The sequence below is a fragment of the Camelus bactrianus genome, chromosome 6 (assembly GCF_048773025.1).
Source record: "Camelus bactrianus isolate YW-2024 breed Bactrian camel chromosome 6, ASM4877302v1, whole genome shotgun sequence".
Lineage (NCBI taxonomy): Eukaryota > Metazoa > Chordata > Mammalia > Artiodactyla > Camelidae > Camelus > Camelus bactrianus.
Window position 1 is genome coordinate 22,383,927 of NC_133544.1, and position 25,944 is coordinate 22,409,870.

Consider the following 25,944-nt stretch of genomic DNA (forward strand, 5'->3'; position numbering starts at 1 on the left):
GAGTTTTCTGAGCTTCCTAGCTGTGAGGGACACCCCCTCTGAGCCGTGACCTTGCCATTAGCCTCCTCTTCTCGGAGGGCTTGAAACAAGCTGTGCGGCAGGAGCCACAGGCCACCAGGCTCAGGACTACTTGGCCGGGGTCCTAGAGAAGATGCCCCGAAGGTGCAGGCAGCATCTTCCAGCCCGACATCCTTTGGCCAGCTAGGTGAGCCCACCATGAATGCTGACACCCCGAGCATCCCATCTCGCTCTGCCCTGGCTTGGAGGAAGTCAATGACCTGCTCCTGGCTCACCATCCAGCTCTCTACAGACATGTCGGTCTCCAGGGGTTAATCTGCTGCCTTCCCTCTCTTGCCTCCACCCCCACGGAGCTGCCACATGCCAGCAACGATGCACTTCACACTGTTATTACAGTGATTTATTTAGTTTTAATTTGGGGGTGCATCTCGTGCTGTAGGAAGCAGGAGGCCAATAGTCTTGGCAAGAAGTAAAGCCCCACACGGGCTGTGCCAGGCCAACCCCATCCCCTCTGCCTGCGGCTCCTCCATCCTAACCCTGCTCTTCCCAGCCTATGGGCTGCTCCTGACTCAGGCCCTAAATCAGGTTTACTCTTCACTCAATCTCCCCTGGTCCCTGGGAGGGGATGTTCCTCAGGAGGAGGGGAGTCCACAGAGGTTTCTGTGCTCACCTCCAGTGTGATCCAAGCCCCCTAGAGAGTCAGTTAATGAGGCCAGCTCAGGCCAGGCTCTCACTGAGGAGTGGGACATCTTTGGCTGGATGCTGGGCAAATGATACCAGCTCTACAGTAAAGGATTGACAGCCAGGGCCACCTCCATGCAGATCAGCAAAAATGGAATAACTGGTCTTTATGAAGCTCTGCCCCTACTCTCCGTCCAGCTCTTGGCAGCCTAAGGAATGTCACTCATCAGCCATTGATTCATTAAACAAACATTGCTGCCCACTATACACTGTGTCCTGTTCTGGAGCTATAGCCAGAAGTAAAAGGACCATCCTGGCCTTCATCCCCAAAGACCTTACAGCTTACAGTGAAACCAGTTAGACACAACTAAGCAAGCCACAAGAGTGCAAGCTGAGGGAGCGGAGGTGGGCAGAGGGTCAGAGAAGACTTCACGGGAGAGCTGGGATGTGGCCGAGGCACCCAGCATGTAGCGTAGTGCCCGGCATTTGGTAGTTGGATAGATAGATGGACAAATGGCCTAGAAACACAAGGAATCACTTGACAGGGGGAGAATGGGGTAGAGAGATTCCAGGCAGACAGAGACTGTGGCAAGTTGAAAGCAGACCGGGTGGACATTGAAAGTCCTGCTAAAGATTCTATTTGGAGAAATTGGGAGGCATCAACGGTAATAAAATAATCTTAGGAAAGGCATCAGCTGATCTAGGCTCAACTTTGAGACTTTTTTGCTCAGAAAAATTCTAGAAGTTCCAAAGGATTCTCTAAGAGGAGAATTTCAAATTCAGTAACAGGTGAAGGGAGGAAAGCAGTTTTTTTAGTAGCGCTCTCTGAGGTACCATGAAACTATAGCACATAATTTGGAAGATCAGCAACCTGCAGACAGCTGCTCCCACCCCACCCCATCCCCACAAGCAAGATGAGCAGAATAGGCCAGCAAGGATCCACGCCACGTGCCCAGTCTGAGCTCCACACATCCTGCAGGTCACTGGAATGAGTCCAAAGGAGTGCAAACAGGGCTGTGTACAGATGGGCCTTTAGCCCCTTTCTCTGGTTGCTCCAGGGGGTGAAATGAAGATCAGAAACATGAGGCAGGTTTTAGCACTTAGGAGGAAGAACTTATTACAATTGGAGATGACTGGCAATATATACAACAGACCACTTTGGGCAGCAGGTAAAACAGTAAGCTTCCTATCACTGGAGGTCATCAAGCAGAGGCCCAGAGAGGTTCTAGGAAAGCCACTGCATTGAAGATTTAGGACAGCTCATTGCTGGCATCACAGAGCAGGGCACTGGAACCACTTACTAACAGTACCCTTGGATGCTTTACCTGACTCTAAGCTTCCACATCTCATCCGCAAAATGGGGTTAATAACAGTGCCTACCCCATAGGTTTGCCATGAGTACTATGTGAGATAAGGTGTGGAAAAGAGCACAGCTGTCAGCATGAAGTAAACCCTCAATAACTGATAGATGTTATTAAGTTGAACCATATGAATCATATTAGCTCACAGGTCATAAATAGTCAAATACCAATTATTTCATATGGTCCCACTAATGTTTTTTACTGAAGGCCAGTCAGGTTCCTTCTAAGCTCTCTGATTTCACACCAAAAGTTTCTGTGGAGCGTGGTTCCTCCCACTGGTGGATCCCAGGGCCTGAGGTCAAACAGCAAGAACTCTGCAGGAGGCCTCTTCAGAAGCATACTGCCCCGGGGCCCATCCCTCCCTAGCAGAGGTGGGTACCTCCTTGCCCAGGTCCTCACGGATGACCTGGCGGACCTCCTGCATGCTGCTCTGTGGGGCCTGGCTGTGCAGCACCTTCAGTGTGCTGGTGTACTCCTCCGGCAGCAGGTAGTCCAGAGCCCCCAGGTGCTGGCCCACCTTGATGAACGTGCCCCGGTTGGCACAGCAGAGCTCACAGAGGCGCCTGGCAGAGCGGAGGTGCACCTGCAGGGAGAGAGGCAGGGCCAGAGAGATGTGAGTGCGTGCTGTCCGCTGGATGTCATTCTCCTTTCCTGCCCCCTCTGCTTGGAAACTCTGATTCACCGCCCAGTGTACACACACACACACACACACTCTCTTATTCCCCTTCAGTTTCCTAGTACCCAGAGCAGTCAATTCCAACCTCAAACCACAACCAGCCTTCTCAGATGGCCCAATGCTTCTGATCTCTGTTTTTCCTTCAAAACTTACCTGGTCCAAGTCCCACTCCCTCAGAAACAAGCGTTTGTTCAAGGCTTTCAATCAATTCTAACCCACTGACGATTCATTCAAGGATACATTGAGTTCACGTATTTGCCACCCACCCCTCAGCCATACTGAAGCTACTATCTGTTTGGAGATGAACAATTTATAAAACATAACATGGTCATATTCGTTATTTGTTCGAATCCTTACAGCAGCCCAGGGAGGCAAGTGTTGGTATCTTTAAGGATAAGAAACTCAGAATTTTTGCTTATAAAGAAACAGCTAAAAAAAATAGCTAATAAATGTCAAGGAAGGTCTAGAAAACACTCTAAACTTAGGGCTCTTTAACTCAGCAAATTTTAGCATGGGTATCCTATTAACTGAAGGAAATCTTTTCTGGGGGGGCATCAGACACATGGAGTTGGCAGTTGGGCAGGCTGTCCAGGACAGGCCAGCCTTAACTTGCAGTCTGATGCCCACCTACCCTTACAGAGTGGGAGGTGGCCCCCATGGCCCCCAGGCTGGTCATCCCCAGTCACCACCCCAGCTCAACTGAAGGTCTTAGAATTTTGAGGGTCCTGCCTTGCTGGAGCTACAGTTCCTGAGGCAGGATGGGGCCATGGGCACACACAGAAGACAAGGCAGCCCAGTGCCCTGTGGGAACCTGGTACCCTCTTCCACCCGCAAAATCAACCAACAGAGTGAACATCTATGTTGGACTTATACTCTCTTAAGTGCTTTGAAGGATGCTGACGTAATTAAGTGCATGTTGGAGGCAATAAACCACATGAAGAGTTAAATAACAGTTGGCAACAAAGATGGAAGAAACTTTCAAAGATCCTACATAATTAGTTCCTGATTGAACCATATAGAAAACCATTACTTTAGAAATTAAGACGAGAATGCTGCAGCCCCAAACATCCTGGTCCCAGCAGCCAAGGAGCCCATCTACCCTTCTGGCCATAGCAGAGCGATACCCCAGACTCCAGGCACTCACAGGCTGTCCTGAGGCCCTCAAGGTCTCTGCTGGGCACTTCTGCCTCCCACCCCACCCAACTCCTGGACACACATGCACACATGACTGCATCCCCTTGGACAGAGTGCTCCAGCCTTGTTGTGGGTACCTGGTCCAAGCTGGGCCAAGGAGAGTTTTTCCCCCTGAAAGGAGGGCACAAGGAGAAGTGGTTGTTATTTTTAACCTTGCCCACTATCTCTGTAAAATAGCTCTTTAATATGTGTCTTTAAAGATGAAGAAATCATCACAGAGAGGTTCTGTGATATACCCAAGGTCCTAGAGTTAGTAAACAGTAAAAGGTAGATGTGTTCAACCATGTGCCAGGGAGCTGGCTTTTACTGAATTTCTCTACGTAAAAGCATTGTGGGATTGCAAGGAAGTATAACCGCAATCCTCACGGGCAAGGAGCTTACAGTGTAGACTGAGAGGTGGATACACACCCATGAAACTAGAATCACCAATGGCAGGCAGTCAAGGTAGCCGCCCAGTCACTCCCAGGTATGATAGGTGCTGGTGAGGTCAGCAGGCTGGGCACCAGGGTGGCCGTGGATGTCAAACCAAGTGTATACAGTTTAGAAGGCCAACACAAGCTGCAATTGGTCTTGATTAAAACAAGAAGGGGTCATAAAACCTAACGACTAATAGCAATGGCTTTAGAATCAAAAAGACCTGGGTTCAAATCCTACTTTGCTACTATCTTGTCATGGAACCTTGGGCAAGTTAATTAATGGTGGAGCCTCAGTTTCCTCATCAGTAAAAGGAGGAGAAACGTGATAACTGTCACTGTGGTGATCAAAAGAAGCAATGCATAAAAAAGAACTTAGCACAGGGCTCAGCACATAGTTCGTGCTCAATAAATGAAAGGAAAAAGACAGAGGGAGGGAAAATCAGTTTTCCTAGAAAACAAAAAACAAACAAACAAAAACACTCCGGGCCCATCCACTCCTTGTATTTTGTTCAGTCCAACAAGTCTGGACCACAATCTAATACACAGAAACAATAGCTAATTTCATGCTCTGTCATCTAAATTACAAAGCATCTGTGTATAAGCAACCAGCTATCGAGCATTATTCTAAATACACCGACTTACGGTTCTCCTCCCCAAAGACTTCCCTACTTCTGCTATGTGATGAGGAAAACAATTTTTGAGAAAAAAATAACTTTGTTTTTCTGAGTTGCTGCCTAGGCATTTTACAGTATGACAACCCTACTCACCCACAGGGTCTGGATATTTGGAGAAGGATCTGAGTCTAGGATTCCGCCATAAGTTCCCACTTTACTTTTCCCGGGGTACCCTTTAAAGTAACCAGTTAGAAAAGTTTGTGACTCGAAAAGTTTGTGACTTCTGCCCCAATCACCTTATAAGTTCAGTTGACCTTTGAACATCATGGAGGTTAACCCCCACGCAGTCAAAAATCCAAGTGTAATTTATAGTCAGCCCTCAGCAGCCAGGATTGGGCATTCACGGAGTCAATCAACCACAGGTCATGTAGTTCTGTAGTATTTAGTTAAAAAAAGAAAACAAGCATTTAAGTGGACCCACACAGTTCAAACTCATGTTGTTCAAGGGCCAACTGCAATAGGTGCTTGATACCCCCTAATTCCTGCTTGCTGGGGACCTGGGATGGAGGACTGCCCTTCCCCTGGCTCACTGAGCTCTCTCACTTCTGGGATCTGTACTTCTTCTGTGTGGGTGTATTTAAACCGGACTTTCCATCAAAAGACCCAGTGGGTTTCACTTCCCCAAAGTGAGAGTTTGGATGCTGAGGGAACTACCTGCTGACCCCATGTAGGTGGCTTATGCCCCTTATTCAGCAGGTAATAATCTACATATTCATAATTCAATATACCAGCACTGGCTTCTCAACACATGCTACTACCCTAACATGGACCACTCATTTGCTCCCCGGACCCGAGTCCTATCCTTACCCAACACCTGGTTTCACTAGCTGGTTGGGTGTGTGACATCACTGCAGCATGTCCTTACTGCAGAGCGTCCCCACTCCCCCTTCCATTCCTGCCAAAATATGGCAGGAACAGCTGGCACAGGCTCTCTGCCCCTCCTCCAACTTCATTTTCACTCCCAGCTCAATAACTTGACTTATGATTATCTCATTACCAATAACCCTGTTGTAATGAGTTTTAATCTGCCTCATATTAATTAAAAGCATTGTCATTAGCCAGCTTGGTTTGGGCTTTGGGAAGGGGACAGTGAATAGATAATAAGATCAACTTAGTGCTGATGAATTATTGATTGGGAGGGATGGAGCAAAGGCCCAAGGAGGGCTATCCTTTACTTATGCCTAAATCCCCAACAGTAGAGGCCTTGGCCCCCAAATTTGGCAGAAAGGTACCAAAGCCAGACTAAATCAGTGGTGCTCCCATCAGAACTGAGCAGTATCTCCAATGGGGTTCAGGGGTGTGAGTGTGAGACAAAGACGAATGAGATAAACGCACATACGTACCCTACACAGGAAGAAAGAGGCAGTGAAAGAGAAGATCAAGACAGACCCCAAAACAGACAAGCCCTTGACGAATTCTTCCAGTCAAAAACTCAGGACCCAAATGACATGCACTGACATGTAGACAGTGTTATGTCTGGGCTGTGAGATTACAAGAGTATTCTTTATAGGTTTTCCTGTATTTTTCAAATTTCTTGAAACAAACATGTATTATATCAGTAACAAAGGAGAATTTTTAAAAATAATCCCCTCTTCAACATCTTCTAGAAACAGAAAACTCCAGCTGACAAGACTCTGTCATGCAGACTGGACCAGGCTGGTGCAGAATCCAGCAGCATCTCTTTCCCAGTTTTGCAGGGTACTATGATCTATGTGTAACACCATTTTCATCATGAAAATGGAATTGTAACTCCTCCTTCCTCCCTGAGAAATCAGGCCAGGATGGCCTCCAAGGGTTCTTTTCTGGATGTCACTCTGCTTTAAGTTGTCATTTAAGCAACAAAGTGAAATTAACATATCACGTCTTGGGGGGGAAAAACAAGTTGCAGTTTATGAAAGTTTTGAAGGAGCTTGACCACAAATGTAATTCCACCCCTTAGGAGTGTCCTCTGTCTCTCTTTGGACCACATGTTGGGTCAACCCTGGTTAAGAACACAGGGTCAGCATCACACGGCCACAGCCTATATCCTACTTTACCACTCAGGAGCTGGTGACCTTGGGCAAGTTATATAACTTCTGTTTACTTCTGTCTGCTCATCTATAAAAGAAAGATAATAATAGTACCTACCTCACAGGGCTGCTGTGAAGATTAAATGAGGTGAGACACTTCAGTTAGCCAGAGCCAGCATTTCTAGACTTGTTGTAAGGGTACCTAGAATTTGTCTTAAGGTATGGTAAGACACACAGACATGGAAATAAAGAAAGACTGTCATAAAGAAAGAAGTTTTTGCTAATAATTCCTTAAAAGCAGGAGAGTTGGCATGCCTCGCAGGGCCACTCAGGGAAACACCAGGGCTGGTCAGGAGACAGAGGGAACAAGGGGAAACGTGGGCAGAGTTTTTATTGTGGATTCCATGGCAAAGAATGGGCAAGGCTTAGGAATGGCTAGTTTTAATTATTTCACTTGGCTTTGGGGCATAGGGGCTGTCCCTGGTTGATGGTACCTGGACCTGGGGAGACTAGGACAAGAGGATAGTGGCCTAGAGTGTAAGAGTCTAGTAACAGTGGTTGGCAGGTATAGACTCTGGGTTGATTGGTTTCCCTATGAAACACATGCTCACAGGTGAGTTGTTTGCTGTCTCTTAGAATTAGTTAAACTTGAGAGCACCCCCTCCCCAGTGTCAGCAAGGCCCTAAGATGTCAAAGCATCAGAAAATAAAAAACATGATCAATACAATACTCTGGCTATACTCCCGTGAGGAATTTCACCCAGTATCATGGTGGTAAATACTACCTACAGAGGGGAATACAGGCAGTGCCCAGAAGACTTTCTGCATTGAGGAAATAGAGCTGAGAGTCCAGGAAAACAAAAGCAGCTAGAGTTCACAGGACAGAGTACTAGAGAGGAGAGAGAGGTACAAAGAAAGAGCCCTGAAGATCTGCAGAGAGTCCATCTTACATATTCAACTTAGTACTAGTCAGTGCATGCACATGAGAGAACTACCTGAGTCCAGAGAAGTAACAACTCAGAAAGACTAAGGTTAGCTGTACCCAGCATTCACAGAGGGTCTATTTCCACCAGCCAGACCAGAAAATCTCATACTTCTTGAGGCATCTGTTATAATATCCAGAAGGGGCTTGACTCACTAATGGGGAATATCCCAAACTAAACACTGCTCCATTCCCATCTAACAGTATTAAAAGAAAGACTTGGAAAAAAACCCCAAACTGTTTCCAAGTAACTTAACTGTGTCCCAGAACAAAGCTCAAGAAACCAAAGAGGAAATCAAAAAATACTTAGAGACAAATGAAAATGAAAACACGATGACCCAACACCTATGGGACCCAGCAAAACAGTTCTAAGAGGGAAGTTTATAGCGATACAAGCTTACCTCAGGAAATAAACAAACTCTCAAATAAACAACCTAACTTACACCTAAACCAACTAGAGAAAGAAAAACAAACAAAACCAAAGTTATTGGAAGGAAAGAAATCATAAAGACCAGATTAGAAGTAAATGAAATAGAGACTAAAAAAGAAAAGAAAAGAAAACATCAATGAAACTTGGAAAAGATAAACAAAATTGATAAACCTTTATCCAGACTCATCAAGAAAAAAAAAAGGAGAGGGCCCGAATCAGTAAAATCAGAAATGAAAAAGGAGAAGTTTACAACCAATACCACAGAGATACAAAGGATCAAAAGAAACTACTTCATGCAACCATACACCAATAAAATGGGCAATCTAGAAGAAATGGACAAATTCTTACAAAGGTACAGTCTCCCCAGACTGAACTAGGAAGAAATAGAAAATATGAACAGACCAATCACTACTACTGAAATTGAATCAGTAATTTAAAAACTCTCGGCAAATGAAACTCCAGGACTGGATGGCTTCAGAGGTGAATTCTACCAAACATTTAGAGAAGAGTTAACAACTATCCTTCTGAAACTATTTTTTTTTTAAAAACTGCAGAGGAAGAAATACTTCTGAACTTATTGTATGAGGCCAGCATCAACCTGATACCAAAGCCAAACAAAGATACCACAAAAAAAGAACATTACAGGCCAATGTTACTGATGATCACAGATGCAAAAATCCTCAACAAAATAGTAGCAAACTGACTCCAACAATACATTAAAAGGATCATATGCTATGATTAAGTGGGATTTATTCCAGGAATGCAAGGATTTTTTAATATCCACAGATCAATTAATGTGATTAACAAATTGAAGAATAAAAACCATATGATCATCTCAATAAATACAGAAAAAGCTTTTGATAAAATTCAACATCCATTTATGCTAAAACCTCTCCAGAAAGTGGACACAGAGGGAACATACCTCAACATAATAAAGGCCATATTGACAAACCCACAGCTAACGCTGTACTCAGTGGTGAAAAGCTAAAAGCATTTTCTCTAAGATCAGAGCAAGACAATGCCCATTCTCACCACTTTTATTCAACATAGTTTTGGAAGTCCTAGCCACAGCAATCAGAGAAGAAAAAGAAATAAAAGGAATCCAAATTGGAAAAGAAGTAAAACTGTCACTGCTTGCAGATGACATGACACTATATATACAAAACCATAAAGACACTACCAGAAAACTACTAGAGCTCATCAATGAATTTAGTAAAGCTGCAGGATACAAAATTAATATAGAGATATCTGTGCATTTCTAAACACTAACAATGAACTATCAGAAAGAGAAATTAAGGAAACAATCCCATTTACCACTGCACCAAAAAAATAAAATACCTAGGGATAAACCCACCTAAGGAGGCAAAAGACCTGTACTCTGAAAACTGTAAGACACTGAAGAAAGAAATAGAAGATGACACAAACAGATGGAAAGATATATTATGTTCTTGGACTGAAAGAATCAATATTGTTAAAATGACCATACTATCCAAGGCAATTGACAGATTCAAAGCAATTCCTATCAAATCACCAAAGGCATTTTTCACAGAACTAGAACAAAAATTTTTAAGATTTTTATGGAAACACAAAATACCCTGAATAGCCAAAACAATCTTGAGAAGAAAAGAACAAACTGGAGGAATCACGTGCTCTGACTTCAGACTATACTACAAATATACAGTAATTAAAACAATATGGTACTGGCACAAAAACAGACACAGATCAAATGGAACAGGATTGAAAGCCCAGAAATAAACCCATGCACTTATGGTCAATTAATCTATGACAAAGGAGGCAAGAATATGCAATGGAGAAAAGACAGTCTCTTCAATAAGTGGTGCTGGGAAAACTACTCAGCTACATGTAAAAGAATGAAATTAGAATGTTCTCTAATACCATATACAGAAATAAACTCAAAATAGATTAAAGACCTAAATGCAAGACCAGATACTCTAAAACTCCTAGAGGAAAACATAGGCAGAACACTCTGACATAAATCACAGCAATATTTTTTTGTATCCATCTCCTACAGTAATGGAAATAAAAACAAAAATAAACAAATGGGGCCTAATTAAACTTGAAAGCTTTTGCACAGCCAAGGAAACCGTCAACAAAATAAAAAGACAACCTATAGACTGGGAGAAAATGTTTGCAAATGATGCTACCAATAATGGATTAATTTCCAAAATATATAAACAGCTCATACAGCTTAATCTTAAAAAAAAAAAAAAAAAAAAAAAACCAATCAAAGAATGAGAAGAAGACCTAAATAGACATTTCTCCAAAGAAGACATACAGATGGCCAACAGGCACATGAAAAGATGCTCAGTATCACCAATTATTAGAAAGATGCAAATCAAAACTACAATGAGGCATCCCCTCACACCAATCAGAATAAATGTCATCAAAAATTCTATAAATAATAAATGCTAGAGAGGATATACAGGAAAAGGAACCCTCCTACACTATTGGTGGGAATGTAAATTGGTGTAGCCACTACAGAGAACAGTATGGAGTTTCCTTAAAACTAAAAACAGAGTTACCATATGATCCTGCAATCCCTCTCCCAGACATATATCCACAGAAGACTCTAATTCGAAAAGATACATGCACCCCAATGTTCATAGCAGCACGATTTACAATAGCCAAGACATGGAAGCAAACTAAATATCCATCAACAGATGAACTGATAAAGAAGATGTGGAGTATGTGTGTGTATATATGCATATGTGTGTGTATAAAATAGAATATTACTCAGCCATAAAGAAGACTGAAATAATGCCATTTGTAGCAACATAGATGGACCTAGAGATGATCATAGTAAGTGAAGTAAATCAGACAATATCATGAAATCACCCATATGTGGAATCTTAAAAAATGATACAAATGAACTTACTTGAAAAACAGAAATAGACTCACAGACATAGAAAACAAATTTATGGTTACCAAATTGGGGGAGGAATAAATTAGGAGTTTGGGATTAATATATACACACTATTATATATAAAATAAACAACAAGAACCTACTGTATAGCACAGGGAACTATATTCAATATCTTATAATAACTTACATGGAAAAAGACTCTGAAAAAGAATAGATACACATCTAGGTTTAACTGAATCACTTTGCTGTACTCTCAAAAATAACACAATATTGTAATTTAACTCTACTTTAACAAAAAAAATGGTTAAAAATGGAAAAACATGTATCATGCCAACACCAATTAAAATAAAGCTGGAATGGCTATGTTTGTAATAGGCAAGGAAACTCTGACCCAAGGTGGTGTCACAGTTAAATTCTAGCAAACATTTAAGGAAGAAATATTGCCAATTCCACATAAACTCTTCCAGAAAACTGAAGACAGAATACCTCCCAACTCACTCTATGAGACCAGCATAATTCCAATATCAAACCCAGACAGAATACAAGGGGGGAAGAAGCTATCAACCAATATTCATAGTGAACATAGATGCAAGAATTCTATTTTAAAAAGTGTTATCTAAATAATAAAAATGTTTAAGTGTTAGCTAATTAGATCCAACAATTTATAAATAGGCTCTGTTCTTTTCATTAGAACCTACCAGGTGGTGCACAATTTTTATTTCTCCCCCTACAGACAATGTTAATTTTGATCACATCATTAAGATGGTTATCCACCTAAATTCCTCACTTAAAGTTACTTTTCTCTTTATAATTAAGCATTTTGTGGGGAAGTACTCCAAATTTTATAAATAACCAGCTCTTTATCAAACTTTCAATTAATTCATTTGTTTATTTATATCAGTTTGAACTCATGGATTTCTAATTTTTCAATGAATCATAATCCATTACTATTATTGTTTGTTTTAACAGCCTCATTGAGGTATTTTGACACAATAAACTACATATATTTCAAATGTACAACCTGATACTTTTTGACATATGTATATACCTATGAATGCATTACCATAATCAAGCTAGTAAACATATCCATTACTCCCCTCCAAAAGCTGTGATGTCCCTTTGTAATTCCAGCCCCATCTCTCCGCATACTTCCCATCTGCAGACAACCACTGGTCTAGTTCCTATCAGGATAGACTAGAAATTTCTAGAGTTTTATATAAATGGAATCATACAGCCCATATTCCCATATTCTTGTTTTGTCTAGTTTTTTCCACTCAGTTTTTCTGAGATATATCATATTGTTGCATGTAGCAATAGTTTATTCTTTTTTTCTTACTGAACAGTATTCCATTGCATAAATATACTATAATTTGTTTCTTTATTCATCCGCCAATGTACATGCGGGTTGTTTCCAGTTTTGGAGTACAAATAAAGCTCCTATAAACACTCATGTACAAATCTTTGTGTGAACATTGCTTTCATTTCTCATGGGTAAATACTTAGGAATGTAATGGTCAAATTATATATTAGGTATATGTTTAACTTTTTAAGAAAGTAAACTGTTTTCTAAAGTGGCTGTACCACATTACATTTCCACCAAGAGCGTATGAGAGTTCCTCTACATCCTCCCAATGCTTGGTGTAAGTCTTTTTCATTTAGTCATTCTAATAGATGTGTAACAGTATTTCATTATGTTTTAAATTTGTGTTTCCCTAAGACGAATGATGTTGAAAATCCTTTCATGTGCTTATTTTTCATCTCTGTATCTTCTTAGATGAAATGTCAATCTTTTGTCCATTTTTAGTGGCTTGTTTGTTTTCTTATTCAGTTATAGGAATTTGTTATATATTCCATATACAAGCACTTTATCAGATATATGATTTGCAAATATCTTCTCCCAGTCTGTGGCTTGTCTTTCCTTTCTCTTAACAACATTTTTAAAGTCTTTTTTACTATAATGAAGTAAAATTTACCACGTTTTTCTTTATGGATCATGCTTTTGGTGTTGTATCTATGAAATCTTTGCCTAACCCAAATTAAAACTATTTTTTCCTATGTTTTCTTCTAGAAGTGTTCTAGTTTCAGGTTTTATATTTGGGTGTGTGATCTATTTGGAATCCATTTTTATATATGGTATGAAGTATGGATCAAAGTTCAATTTTGAGTAAAAATATCTGTTTCAACACTGTCTGTTGAAAAGACAAATCTTTCTATGAATTGCCTTCATACCACTGTGAAAAGTTCATTGTTCATATTACATGTGAGTCTATTTCTGGGCCCTCTAATCTGTTCCATAAATCAGTTTGTCTATCTTTACACCAGTACCACACTATCTTGATTACTATAATTTTATAGTAAGACTTGAAATCAGATAGTATTAGTCCTCAACTTTGTTCTCGTTTTTTTCAATGTTATTTTCTAGAGTTGACTTCAAAACCCTCTGTATTCTTATATAAATTTTAGAAACAGCTGATCAATTTCTACAAAAAAAAAGCCTGCTGGGATTTTGATTGGGATTGTTACGAATCTATAGATTTATTTGGGGAGAATAGACATCTTAACAATATTGAGTCTTCAAACCCATGAACATGATTTATCTCTCCATTTATTTGGTCTTCTTTAATTTCTCTCAGCAATGTTTTGATTCATGCATATCACTCTGGAAATTCGTCCTGAATAAATAATCTAGGACATAGGGGAAAACCCTGTGTACAGAGATGTTTAGTACAGTGCTAAGTGTAATAGGAAAACATATATGTAGATGTATCCTAAAAGTAGAAAAAGGGTTAAGAGTAAATTATGGAACAGTCACACAGTGCAGTATTAAGTAGCCATTTTAATTGAAAACTATGAAGATTATGTAACAACATGGAAAATGCTAAGGATAAGATGTTAAATGAGAAAACCAGTTCATTATATTCATAGAACACTATAGATATAACAGGAAAGGATTAGATGACAGCATATCAAAATCATAATGAGTTTGAATTGGTGAAATTATAGGTAATTTTTTCCTGAATCTCTAAATTTTTTATAATATAATTACTGCTTCAATAAATGAAGTTTTTCTATTTTTTAACTGAGATATAATTCACACACCATAAAATTCACCATTTTGAAGTATACAATTCAACAGTTTTTACGATATTCACTAAGTTGTGTAACTATCACCGGAACAGAGAAATTGTTTTATTTCTAAAAATCAATTATAATATTTTAATTACACTTTACATAAACATCCACTTTGAGTCTTTGAAATAAAAGATTCCTCTCTTCATTCAATTTATCAATACTCATTAACAGATGATAAAGGTTGTGAATGCCCAGTACGTATGAGTTTCCTGTCATCTTATGTTTCACTAACACTTAAGCTCAGTTAAAAATTTCATATTAAAATGAAGATCAAACTTAAGATGCCAAATGACTTGTCAGCACAATTCAAGCACAAATAGGTCCATGATTTATAATTTTCACATATTCTTCTCCATAATCATTAGCTTCTATTTGAATTATTGATTCACTATACTAGCATATGATATAAGTTCTCAGGAAACAAAATACTGTTCATCACATGCTCTGTAATAATGATCCTCCATAGCAAATACATAATCCTTCACAGTGCATTAAAACTGTCACACACATTATGTCACTGGACCCAGGTAAGAGCCCTTTGGGTGGGTACTATCATTCTCCCCATTGCACAGATGTGGAAATTGAGGCTCAAGCAAGTTAGGGGCCTTGCTGGGGTTACTCAGCCAGTAAGCAGTAGATCCAGGGTTTGAGTTATTGTATTCTGGCTCCAAAGCTCATCACTTTTCTTTTTTAGAGTCTGCTGCCCCTCCAAACACACTGTTAAACATTCTTCATGAATTAAAAGGGAAAAATCCAGGTGACCAGGACCTGTTATGGGACCCCAGTTTTGCCCTTCCCACATGCTCACAACCTCCTGACTCTCACCCTCAGCTTAGCCCCAGCTATTTCCCAGGGCCAGGCCACATGGCTGTCACAGCACCTGGCTGAGTCTGGGCTCCCGGGAGCTGTTCCAGCAAGCCGGCTAACACGGAGATTAGGAACGAATTCATGAACATACAGGGGCCTGGAAAGCACCAGTCACACACACAAACTGCGATCGGGGAGCTATTCAGAGAAGGAAGCAAGGGAGGCCCAGGAGGCAATAAGGTGTCACTGTAGACATTGGACAAGACCACAGGACTGAGCAGCCCAGGGAGGCAGATCAGGAAGGGGCAGGACACTGACCACAGTGGAAAAGGAGAACAGTCTTCAGTGATAACCTTCCAAAAGTCCCCACCAAACTCCTACCAGGTCCATCATGATGCAATCCAGGTGCACTCTGATTTCATCTCTTACCCTCCCCACTCGCTCGCTATCCCCCCACCACCAAGTCCTGCACCATCAGTCCTCCACCATCCCCCGCCTGCCTTCCGCCTTTGCACAGCAGTTCCACAACCTCACCACCCCTCTCCCCTCACCTGTCAAAACTCTCTTCAGCCTGGACCCAGGCCTCACTCCCCCCACTTCTTCCTAGCCCCAGCCTGGTCCATTCTCCTCTCCTCCACTGCCCCCTCTCACAGATGACGCAACTACCACCCACCATCCCAGAACTAACGGCAGAGCCAGACTTCCATCTCCAGTGTGCCTCTTCATCCTCCTTTTTTTTCAACCTCCCTTGGAAAAAACTGGGCTCCTGCCCATGCTGTAGCTCTGGACTATGACCATCTGCTCTGCTCTGCGCCCAGACAGCAAAAAGCAGGGAAGCCACCCCACACATGACCAGGTTGCAAACAAACTAGGCTATGACGCAAGGTGAGAGGCCCAGAGCGACAGAGCTTCCAAATGTTAGGGACAATGGCATGACCATCCTCCAATGAGGATGGCATCCTTCCCACAATCCCCACTCCCCCATTTCTCTGCAGGGGACAGAGAGGCAGGCAGACCCCAAGGAGGCCTCTACTTGAGGATCCAGAGAAGAGGTGTTTCCCCCACAATCAGTTAGGACTAGAATCATAGATGATTCACTCAACAGAAGCCACACACCCATCACAGCACCCAGAGAGCCCTCCCCACCACTGCCACTCCCTTCCCCTATGCACTCCCAGAGGAGCCACCAGGCACTGCTTCTATGAGGAAATGAGCACGCTAGAGCAGACCATTCATCCTGCAGGAGTCAGCTCAAAGTCCCACCACCCCAGGCCAGACATCCAGAACTACATGGACTCCTTCTGGTTCTCAAGGCCTCCCACTCAAGGTCACCCAAAGAGACCACTGACAAGGGCCTACATGGCCAGACTAAGACATGAAGAGGACCCCAGCACAGTTTTTTAAGCCCACGGGAGAGGTGGGTGTGAGGGGAGGGAGCAGGTACCAGCTGGGCATTGATGTCCAGTCTGCAAACTAGGCTGGGGGTGGGGGAGCACACACCAGCTCAGGGGAGCAGGGATGGTCTGGGGAGATGCTATAGCAGTATTCTGGCCAAGGAGAGAACAGGCAAAATGGTCACGGAGGCCCCATTTGGCAGCTAGTCCTTGGGGAACCCCACCAGGCCTCCAGGGCTTTGTCAATGCCCCAGAAAACAAACTTCCGTGGAGTGTGAAGTATGACGCCCCAAACCGTGGGCATTTACAGACCTAGCACCATCTCACACTTGGTCATTAGTACTGTGGGTCTTTTCAACACCAAATTACAAATTCTAGGAGCACATCAAACAGAAAATCCCAGAGTATTCAATAGGGAAGGAAGAGAAGCAGGTATCTGAAGGGTAACTCTGTGGGATACTGCAGAGAGGGTGACTGTGGGAAGATTTCTTGTCTGTATCCAACGATAATCTAGAAGGCCAATGCAATAAAATGTACCATTTTAAATAACACATATTAAGTACTTAATATGTTTAGGCCCTAATCCAAACACTTTATATGCATATTATCTCATTTAATTCCATAACCACTCTATAAGGTAGGCACAATTATCATCCCCTATTTCAAAGATGAGGAAGCAATGGTCCAGAAAGGTTAAACAACTTGGCTCAGGACACACAGTTAATAATGACCTGAACCCAGGCAGTCTGAAACCAAGACTGCCTGCTCTTTAACCACAGTGAAATGCTTCTTAAAATATCTAGATACTTCAAAAGAAAAGGTTTTTGAACCAGGATTCAAGGGGCCTGGATTCTGGGCCAATTCTACCCCTAATTTATTGCCCCTACTTATATAATCTTAACAAATCATCCCAGCTTTGGGGACCTCAACTGGCCCATCTGTACAATGAGAGATTGCAAAGAACCAGGATTACATGTGTGGCATACATGCCTCCCTCTCTATTACCATGGCACCCATCACACATGACTAATCAACTACAGTACCCACTCACAGAGCCCCGGTGAACACTCACTTATTCTCCACCTTGCACTCAGACAACCACCACGTATCAACTGGAGTTGACAAATGAAATGCATTTGCTTTCCCAGAGTTAGGTTGTTTCTAAGGTGTCTTCTAACTTTAAATCTACAAACTGTGTTACTGGGGTTCTAAAAACAAAATTTTAATTTTAGCCCCATTCCAACTAGATCTTGTTACACTTTGATCTTTCTTCTGCAAAATGGACATTATGTTATGTGCAGTCAGCTCTACTTTATCCCTGATCCACAATGAATGGCACTCCAAGCCAATACTTAATCTGAGTTACACGAACTGGATAACTGTCTCTATAAGGGAGCCCAATAAAAGGGAGATCTAAGGCCAAAGCCACTGACATAACAGGATGAAGGGGTACAGGTTCCTTTGTACTAAGCACTGTGTTTCCAGAAAGTTCCACTTAAAATATAAATACTCCCTAGAGATGATAACACAGAAAATTATTATCAGTCAGTGACACCTTGGCAGGAGTTTCTATCTGTTTTTCCAGCTTCAGCAACTAACTGAGAACAGAGTTCTATGGAATGGGATAGGTTCCAAACATAGGTTCTCTTTCAGAGAAGGCTATCCTAAAAAGAAAGTTGCAGGAGGGGGCATTTGGGGAAGGCAGACACTAGTGGCTAAGAAAACTTAACGAATAAAACATGTTACACAGCTGCCAAAGATACTTGCATTTTAATAGGAAGCAGTTTTGTTCCAAAGGAATTAATCTCTAAGGGTGGAATTACAAGCATCAGCAATGATTTAGGGAGGTATTAAGCATAGAAAGTTGTTCCAGCATCCCTGAAATCCCAACAAGTGAGCTGATGTGAGTGTGCAAACCCTCAGCAAACAGCAAATATGCTGCAAATTTAAGGGATTAATAATATTATTGCTGACAACTTGTGACTCTGCCTGCCAGTGAGCAAGCCTGCCACTACAGAGACAAACCCAGATGCCCACGGGAGCCCAGGACGTGCACTCTTTGTTCTGGAAAGCATCCATTTGGGAACCTAGTTGCCAGAAAAACTGAAGAGAACCCCTCCCTCCATCTGCCCCTTAATCACACACACAGAGAAGATCATAATTAATTTGTTCTCAACAGTTGCTCTGTGGCTAGAAGAGTGAGGGCATTTCTGGAATGGCAATTACAGGCAAAAAAAAAAAAAAACCAGTTAAGCCACAAGCAGAATAACATCCAGCCAGCCTGCTTCCTTTCCCTTCCTCTTTATCCCTTTTCAGGTCATGGGCCTGGGTGTGAGACAGGAGTGGGAAGGAACAAAGAACAAAATCCTGAAAGATACAGGGAAGGAAGACTCACTCTAACCTCAGAAAGAGGAAATGGGTGCAAAGCTCAGGTGTGACATGAAGATCAACAGGCAAGGTATTTGGGGAACAACTGAACACACACAGGAATTCGATGAAGTGAAGGAATTCTTGTTAATTTCGTTCACTGTGACAATGACATGAATATTTAGAAAAATGTCAGTTGTTAGAGATGCACACTGAAATTACAGATGACATGCCAGGATTTCTATAATTTAAAATTCTTCAGCAAAAATAAATAAATACCTGAAAGAATTATGGCAACATATTTTAGATCTAGGAGCCAGGTATAGAGTTCACCATATTACTCTCTCTGCTTTAAATTACACTTGAAATTTTTCATATAGATATATTTTATTAAGATATAAGGCATATTCCTGCCAGCTGTTCCTAATCCTTCATCGTATTCTAAACCCAAGCCTCTCCTGCATCATTTTGTACCACACACCCCGCCATCGACTCCATCATGCCAGCCTCCTTTCAGGTCTTTGAACAAGCCATGCTCGTTCCTATCTCAAGACTTTACGGCTTGCAGCCTCCTCTTCCCAGGGCCAGCTTCATGGGCATGCGACCAGTGCAGTCACACTGCACCCCACACTCAGAAGGGCTCCACACTTGCGGTTTAATGTGGAAGACACAATAATGTGCCCCCAACAAAGATGTCCATGACCTAATCCCTGGAACCTGTGAAAACGTTACCTTACATGGCAGAGGGGAATTAAGGCTGCAGAAGAAATTGAGGTTGCTGATCAGCTGACCTTAAGACTATCTCAGATTATCCAGGTGGGTCCAGTGTAATCACAAGGGTTCTTTCAAGTGGAAGAGGGGGGCATAAGTAGAAAATCAGAGAGGTGGCAGCGTGAAAACCGGGCCAGACGTTGCTGCCTTTGAAGGTGGAGAAAGGGTGCTTTGAGACAAGGAGTGCAGGTGGCCAATAAAAGCTGGAAAAGACAAGGAAATGAATTCTCCCCTAGAGCCTCCAAAAGGAACACAGCCCTACTGACACGTTTATGTTAGTCTAGTGAGAACCATTTCTGACTTTTGACTCCAGAACTGTAAAAGAGTAAATTTATATTGTTTTAAGCCATTATGTTTATAGTAGTTTGTTATAGCAGCATTAGGAAACTGATACAGAGTAGCTGTCTTGAAATGCTGAACTTTATCTTTGAATTTGTGTTTTGCAAGTGAAGCCAAATGGGACATTGGAGCATCCATGGGGATTTCAGCTCATGCACAGTCCCACCTTCCCACTGGATTCTCGGCTGCCCACTCCTCACCCCAACCCCAGTGCCCTGGCTCCATCAGCCTCCTTACCTCCGCCCCACAATCACAACTGCTCTCTACCCAGTGTGGCAACCAGGTCACGCTGGTGGGGGAGGCCTGCATTCTTCCATTGCCCTTCATTCCTGCTGGGGTCTGCAGGACAGGCATAGGAAGAACTGAGGTCATACACATGTCATGAAGATCCCTCCCTGTCCTAGACCAGCATCACCACGACAAGGTCAGCTCAGCAGGACTTCTCGCTCATGCCCCATCCACAGCCTGAAGCTGTCATCTCTTGGGAGCTTCCCATCCACTGCGGGTCGGGGCAGTGGGGCCATGGGAAGCAGAGATTGACTCCCCACCCAGCCAGAGCCCTGCATGGTCACTTTGCTCTGGGCTGTACATTAAATGGGCCACCTATTTAATGCCTCTAACAATATTCTCCCAGCTCTTCCCTTGATGGCTCTTGCATCACTTTTCAGTTTCAACTGAAAACCCTGTGTCAGAGAGCTTTTCCTCAGCCCAGCATCAGTCACTCTTTAACCCATGACCACGTTTTATCTCTTTTAGGGCATTCTTGTTAGCAAGAGCTGACATTATCTCGTTTACTTATCTCACTGAGTCATTACAAAGTATTCACTGAACCTGCAGTGTACCAAGCACTGCTCTAAGCACTGAGGGAACAGCAGAAAGAAAGACAGATCAAGTCCCTGCCCTCCTCAAATGGACATTCTTGTGAGTTCCATCAATTCTTAAAGATCTCTATCCCCTCAAGAATAGACCATTGTGTACCCAGCGCCTCACACAGTGCCTGGCACAAAGTAGATGCTCAATAAGTACTTGCTGCACAGTTGACTGTATGAATGGTGTGTGGCCCAGGTTCTCTGTGCTGTGACCAGGCACAGCACAGAGACATCCCTCTTCATCCTGTAGAGTGTGGGGCAGGAAGATCTCACCCCAAAGCAAGAAATGGGAGGGGAGGAGACACCTGCAGACAGACTGGGGGTGGGAGAGGGGGCAGTGCCCAAGCTCTCGAACCACATTGCCTTAAATCAGCCGCACATATGTCTGCCATTATCTGTCAACAGTGTATTTGTATATTTAAGTGAAGTTATTCTGCTAATTGGACATATGTCTCATGGTTCTACAAGGAAAAATCTATTAAAAAGTCTTGCTGTAACAGGCGAGAGCTTTGAGGGTACTTTTATAAGGAAGAGGAAGGGAGCTGAGTGGATTTTAATTTGGTAGAAAATCGCTGCTTGGGGCCAAGACAGTGAGAAGCAGGAAATCAAGAGCAGGCTATTAGATTATTAGCACTGTTAACAAGTGCCTGCACCGCCCTGACAGCCACAGAGTGCCTTCCATCAACTTTACTAGTTACATGATGGCCTTCCATCTAGCCCTGCTATCACGGCAATTCCCATTTTGGAGACGTGGCCACTGAGGCAAGAAAAATGCATCTCATCCAAGCCAGTATGAGTATGGCCTCATAGCCCTTGCAGCCTCACCTCCCGAGCACATCAAGGTGCAAGAATTTCAGAGTCTGAGGTGAACAGCCCAAAGGGTTTCAGGAGAAATGGCAGAGGGTTGAGGGGATGGGAGAGAGGTGGAGGAAAACACCGGTTTGTCAAACTCCCTGATACAACAAGGTAATCTGCGCCTTGACTGCTGGCCTAGAAGAAGCCTGGAAGCTCATCCAGGCCAGGAGAGAGAGTGGGGAAGCCAAGTGGTTACAGGCACAAGCTTAGGAGACCCACTATCTGGGATTCAATCCAAGACCCTGCAATGGGCTGAACGGTGGCACCCCAAAAGATATGCCCATGTCCTAACCCCCAGAACCTGTGATTGTGACCTTAATTGGAAAAAGGGGTCTCTGTAGATATAATTAAGAATCTTGAGATGAAATCATCCTGGACTGCCCAGGGAGGCCCTAAATTTAATGACAAGGGTCCTCAGAAGGAAAGAGACGAGAAGATGGAGGCAGAGACTAGAGTGAGGCAGCCACAAGGGACACCTGGAGGCACCAGAAGCCAGAAGCAGCAAGGAAGGATTCCTCCCTAGAGCCTCCAAAAGGAGCATGGCCCTGTTGGCACCTTATTTTCAACTTCTAGCCTCAAGAACTATCAGAGAACAAATTTCTGTTGTCATAGGCCATCTCATTTGTGGTCATTTGTCATGGCAATCACAGAAAACTAATATAGAAGTTTACTAGCTATGGGCTCTTGAACAAGTCACTTAATCTGTCTGTGCTTCAGTTTGTCCATCTGTAAAATAGGGATGGTAACAATAGTATCTACCTTGGGGTTGTTGTGAAGTTAAAGGAAATAATACAGAGAGAGCTCTGAGCACAATGCCTGGCCCATGGTTTTCTGTCAATGTAAACACTTGTTCTAAGCATCAGAAACCCACCTGAGGAAGCCTACTTTAAAAAATGGTTTTCCAGGCCTCACCCCACAATCATTAGAAACAAATTCTAGAGTATAGGGTCTAAGAATCTATACTTTCAAGGCTCCCAGGGAACTCTGGTCATCTGACAGGTTAGGAACCATCTGTGAGCTGTCACAATCCCACCTCCACAACAGACAGGCAGAATCTCTTATATTTCTGGAAAGCTGCCCTTCCAGATATAGATTTCACGACTGTCCTTGGTAACCCAGTACAGTACCAAACCACCTTAGCAGTAAGGAAGTCCTAGCTCTTAACTACGTCAAATCTACCATCATGTAGCTCCACCCCATTTCCTTGCACCACTCTCAGCAGAGGTAGAAACAGCTTGGTCATGGTGGACACCCTCAGTCCAGAGCAGGAAAGGAAACTGCAGGGAGGTTTTCAGTGGAAAAAGCAATCAGCAATGAGAAGCCCAGCCATGGTTAGTCTGGGATGGGGTCTGAGATGGGCAAAGACAGGCTGAAGCTGGGCTTTCTCCAGCTCCTGCCCCATGGGGTCATGAAGGGCAGGCTAAGCCATCAACACAGCACTATCTCTGGGCAGCAGGGCGCTCTGCCCTCCTCCAGCCACCCCACAGAACCAGGCAGCAGGGGCAGTTGGAGAGCAGCTCTGCAGCAGCAGGAAGCCAGCCCTGAGTGTCAAGGCAGCCCATGTAGGCAAGAGAGCTGCAGACACTGCAAATGAGGAATTGGCTAATGGTGATAATCGTGCTGATCAGGATGGAGAGACGCCCAGCATAGGCAATGGCCTCCCATCACTGGAAACCCAGGGGCATATTTTGTTTCATTTCAGCTGTGGCCTTTGGAAAGGGATCACTGCTTCTGAGCAGCAGGAGCAAATACCATCCCATCAGGCAGCTTCAAGCCCAAAGCAGCCCCAGGAGATAAACAGGGTGAGCTAGGAGACGAGAAGAGCTGGAAAAGAGTGGCCAAACCCAGCAGGGGAAAGACCGAAGCAATGGTGGATGCACGCCAGAGTTTGGTCCAGCGTCTGCTACAGATGGTGCAGCCTGTGTTTCTCCAAGTGTGACCCAGTACCAGTGATAGTGTGCTAAAAAGTGGTACAAGAGGCAATTTTGGGTGGTATTCAGAACACGTCTTATTTGCATATGCATTAGACTCCAAAAAAGAGAAAGCTAGTCTATCAAAACTGCAATTTCACAGATATGTTTGCTTAGAACAAAACCAAGTAAAGGAAAAAGAGTCAACAAAATGAAAAATATCATATCGATACATAAATAGTTGGGTATTAAGAAGTGCATGGGAATGATAACCAATAAATTCAAGATAGTGTTTGCTTCTGGTTATGCATGAGGGAGGCTGAAATCAGGGGAAAATTACCCTGGAAGCTATAATTATATGAGTAAGGTATTATTTCTGAAATTGGGCAGTGAGCGTAAGGGTGACCACTAAATTATTTCTTATACCTTTTCTTAGGTCTTATTTATTTCACATGTTTTTAAAAATACAGGAGGTATGCAGACATGGCAAAATGGGTACCATTATTGGCCACGGTCCATAGGTCACTGACAAGTCTAGAGCAATCAAGAACACAACTTGGCATTTGCGTGGTCTGCCGAGGAACTATAAAGAAGCCACAACATAGTGGGCCCAATCTCCAGGCGGATGCTTGACGCACGCCGCATTTTCCCTCAGGATCCCCAGTGATGGGAGGAGACCCCACCAAGTCTCTCCCCAGCCCACGCTAAGGCCCAACAGCCTACTGCTATGAACTCCCTGAATCAGAAAGGCTCTGGGGTCAGGGTCACTGCATAAAGTTGTGCAGGTTTGCAATGCAGCACTCAGAAAGTTTTAGGTCTGCAGAAAACTGAAAAGGAGGTACAGGATTCAGTAGCAGACTCTGGTTTCTCTACTCCACAGGCCTGGTCCTTAGATGACCCAACCAGAGCAAATTAAATGCAGCTCATGCTCCTGCAGAAATTATCACAAACACTGAGAAAGCCAGTCGCCAAGACAGCAAAGATCCAATTTCCCTCCTCCTCTGCGAAGAATACTCTCAGACAAATATTCCATGATGACAAAAGAAAGCAACAAAAGGGGAATCTGAGGGACAGAGTGCATGAAAACTCCCTGAAAAGTGTCCAAGCCAGGTTGACAGACACTGCACATGCAAAGGAACAGGGGCATGATTAGAAAAGGCTACTTCAGAGGAGGCCTTCCCGGCAGGTCCCCCTACCCCACAGGCTGGGTTGGCAGCCCCTCCAATGCAGGGCTCCTGCCCCCATTCCTCTGTGCTGGAAGTTAGCTGCTATCAGGGGCCAGAGCTGGAATGAAAACAAATCGATCTTCTGCAACTGGAGATTTCATGCCTGGTCCCCCAACTAGATTGTGAGCAACTGGAGGGCAGAGGTCGAGTTTTATTTCCCTTTATATCCTCTGAGCTGGAACCTCACGCAGAACCTGGCACAGAGCAGGCTAAGTTAATGTTGGTTACAGTAATGGGTGGATGGAAGAATGGTGAAGACACACCCTGGCTTGGGCATGTATTCCTAAAGAGCCAGACGCTGCTCCAGTTCCCCTTGCAGAGCAACAAGATTTTTTAAATGCTTATTGACTTATCATATCCTCACTAAGCTGGGAGTATGGTTATCCTTGATACTGCAGTTGTTCAACAGCTTAAGAGTTGAAACCCTTCCCCAAAGCAAAGAGCTAGCATCTACCAATTCCTTTGGAGGGTCTACCCTCTCCTCCATTGGGAAATGCAAATGCTAAATATTTATTGAATTAACTCTTTTGTTGATAGATCAAATAAGTAAAGAAATCCCAGGGAGAAGGCTCTATTGCCCCTTTCTCTCCTCCTGTTTCCCAGATCCACCCCAGGCAGCACCACGGCCTCAGGGCTCATACCAGGAGGTGTGGACCAGGGGGAGAAGCTGCACAGGCATCTTTGGTTCCACTTTCTATCCAACTTGCTACATTCCCCCAGATTGCAAGTGGATAAAAAGGGAGACAACCAAGTATAAAGTGCAAAGAACACAAGACTGGGCAAGATCTGTATCTGGATGTCCAAGACCAAGTCCAGGATCTGCCACAAACCTTTGGGGAGAGGCCTGAAGAAATCACATCCTGCCTCTGGGCTTCCACTTCCACAGCTCTACATTAGAGGCCCGAGCCAAGTGATGCCAAAGATGTCTTTCTCAAGTTCAATGGAATGAT

The 25,944-nt window shown here is 43.3% G+C and overlaps 1 protein-coding gene across 6 annotated transcripts in view; it reads right to left on the bottom strand.

The window, feature by feature from the left end:
* ADCK1 (aarF domain containing kinase 1) overlaps window positions 1–25,944 on the bottom strand; it is a 101,572-nt gene that overhangs the window by 60,857 nt on the left and 14,771 nt on the right. For 5 of the 6 annotated variants that reach the window (XR_012507432.1, XM_045511330.2, XM_010947883.3 and 2 more), the window contains exon 4: window positions 2,440–2,643. The exons of the other annotated variant lie outside the window; for it this stretch is intronic. Coding sequence is in view for 4 of the 5 variants with exons in the window: in XM_045511330.2 (XP_045367286.1) it covers window positions 2,440–2,643 (204 nt within the window). In the remaining variant the exon portion in view is untranslated. The remainder of the gene's footprint in view (window positions 1–2,439; window positions 2,644–25,944) is intronic. 6 annotated transcript variants of the gene reach the window in all.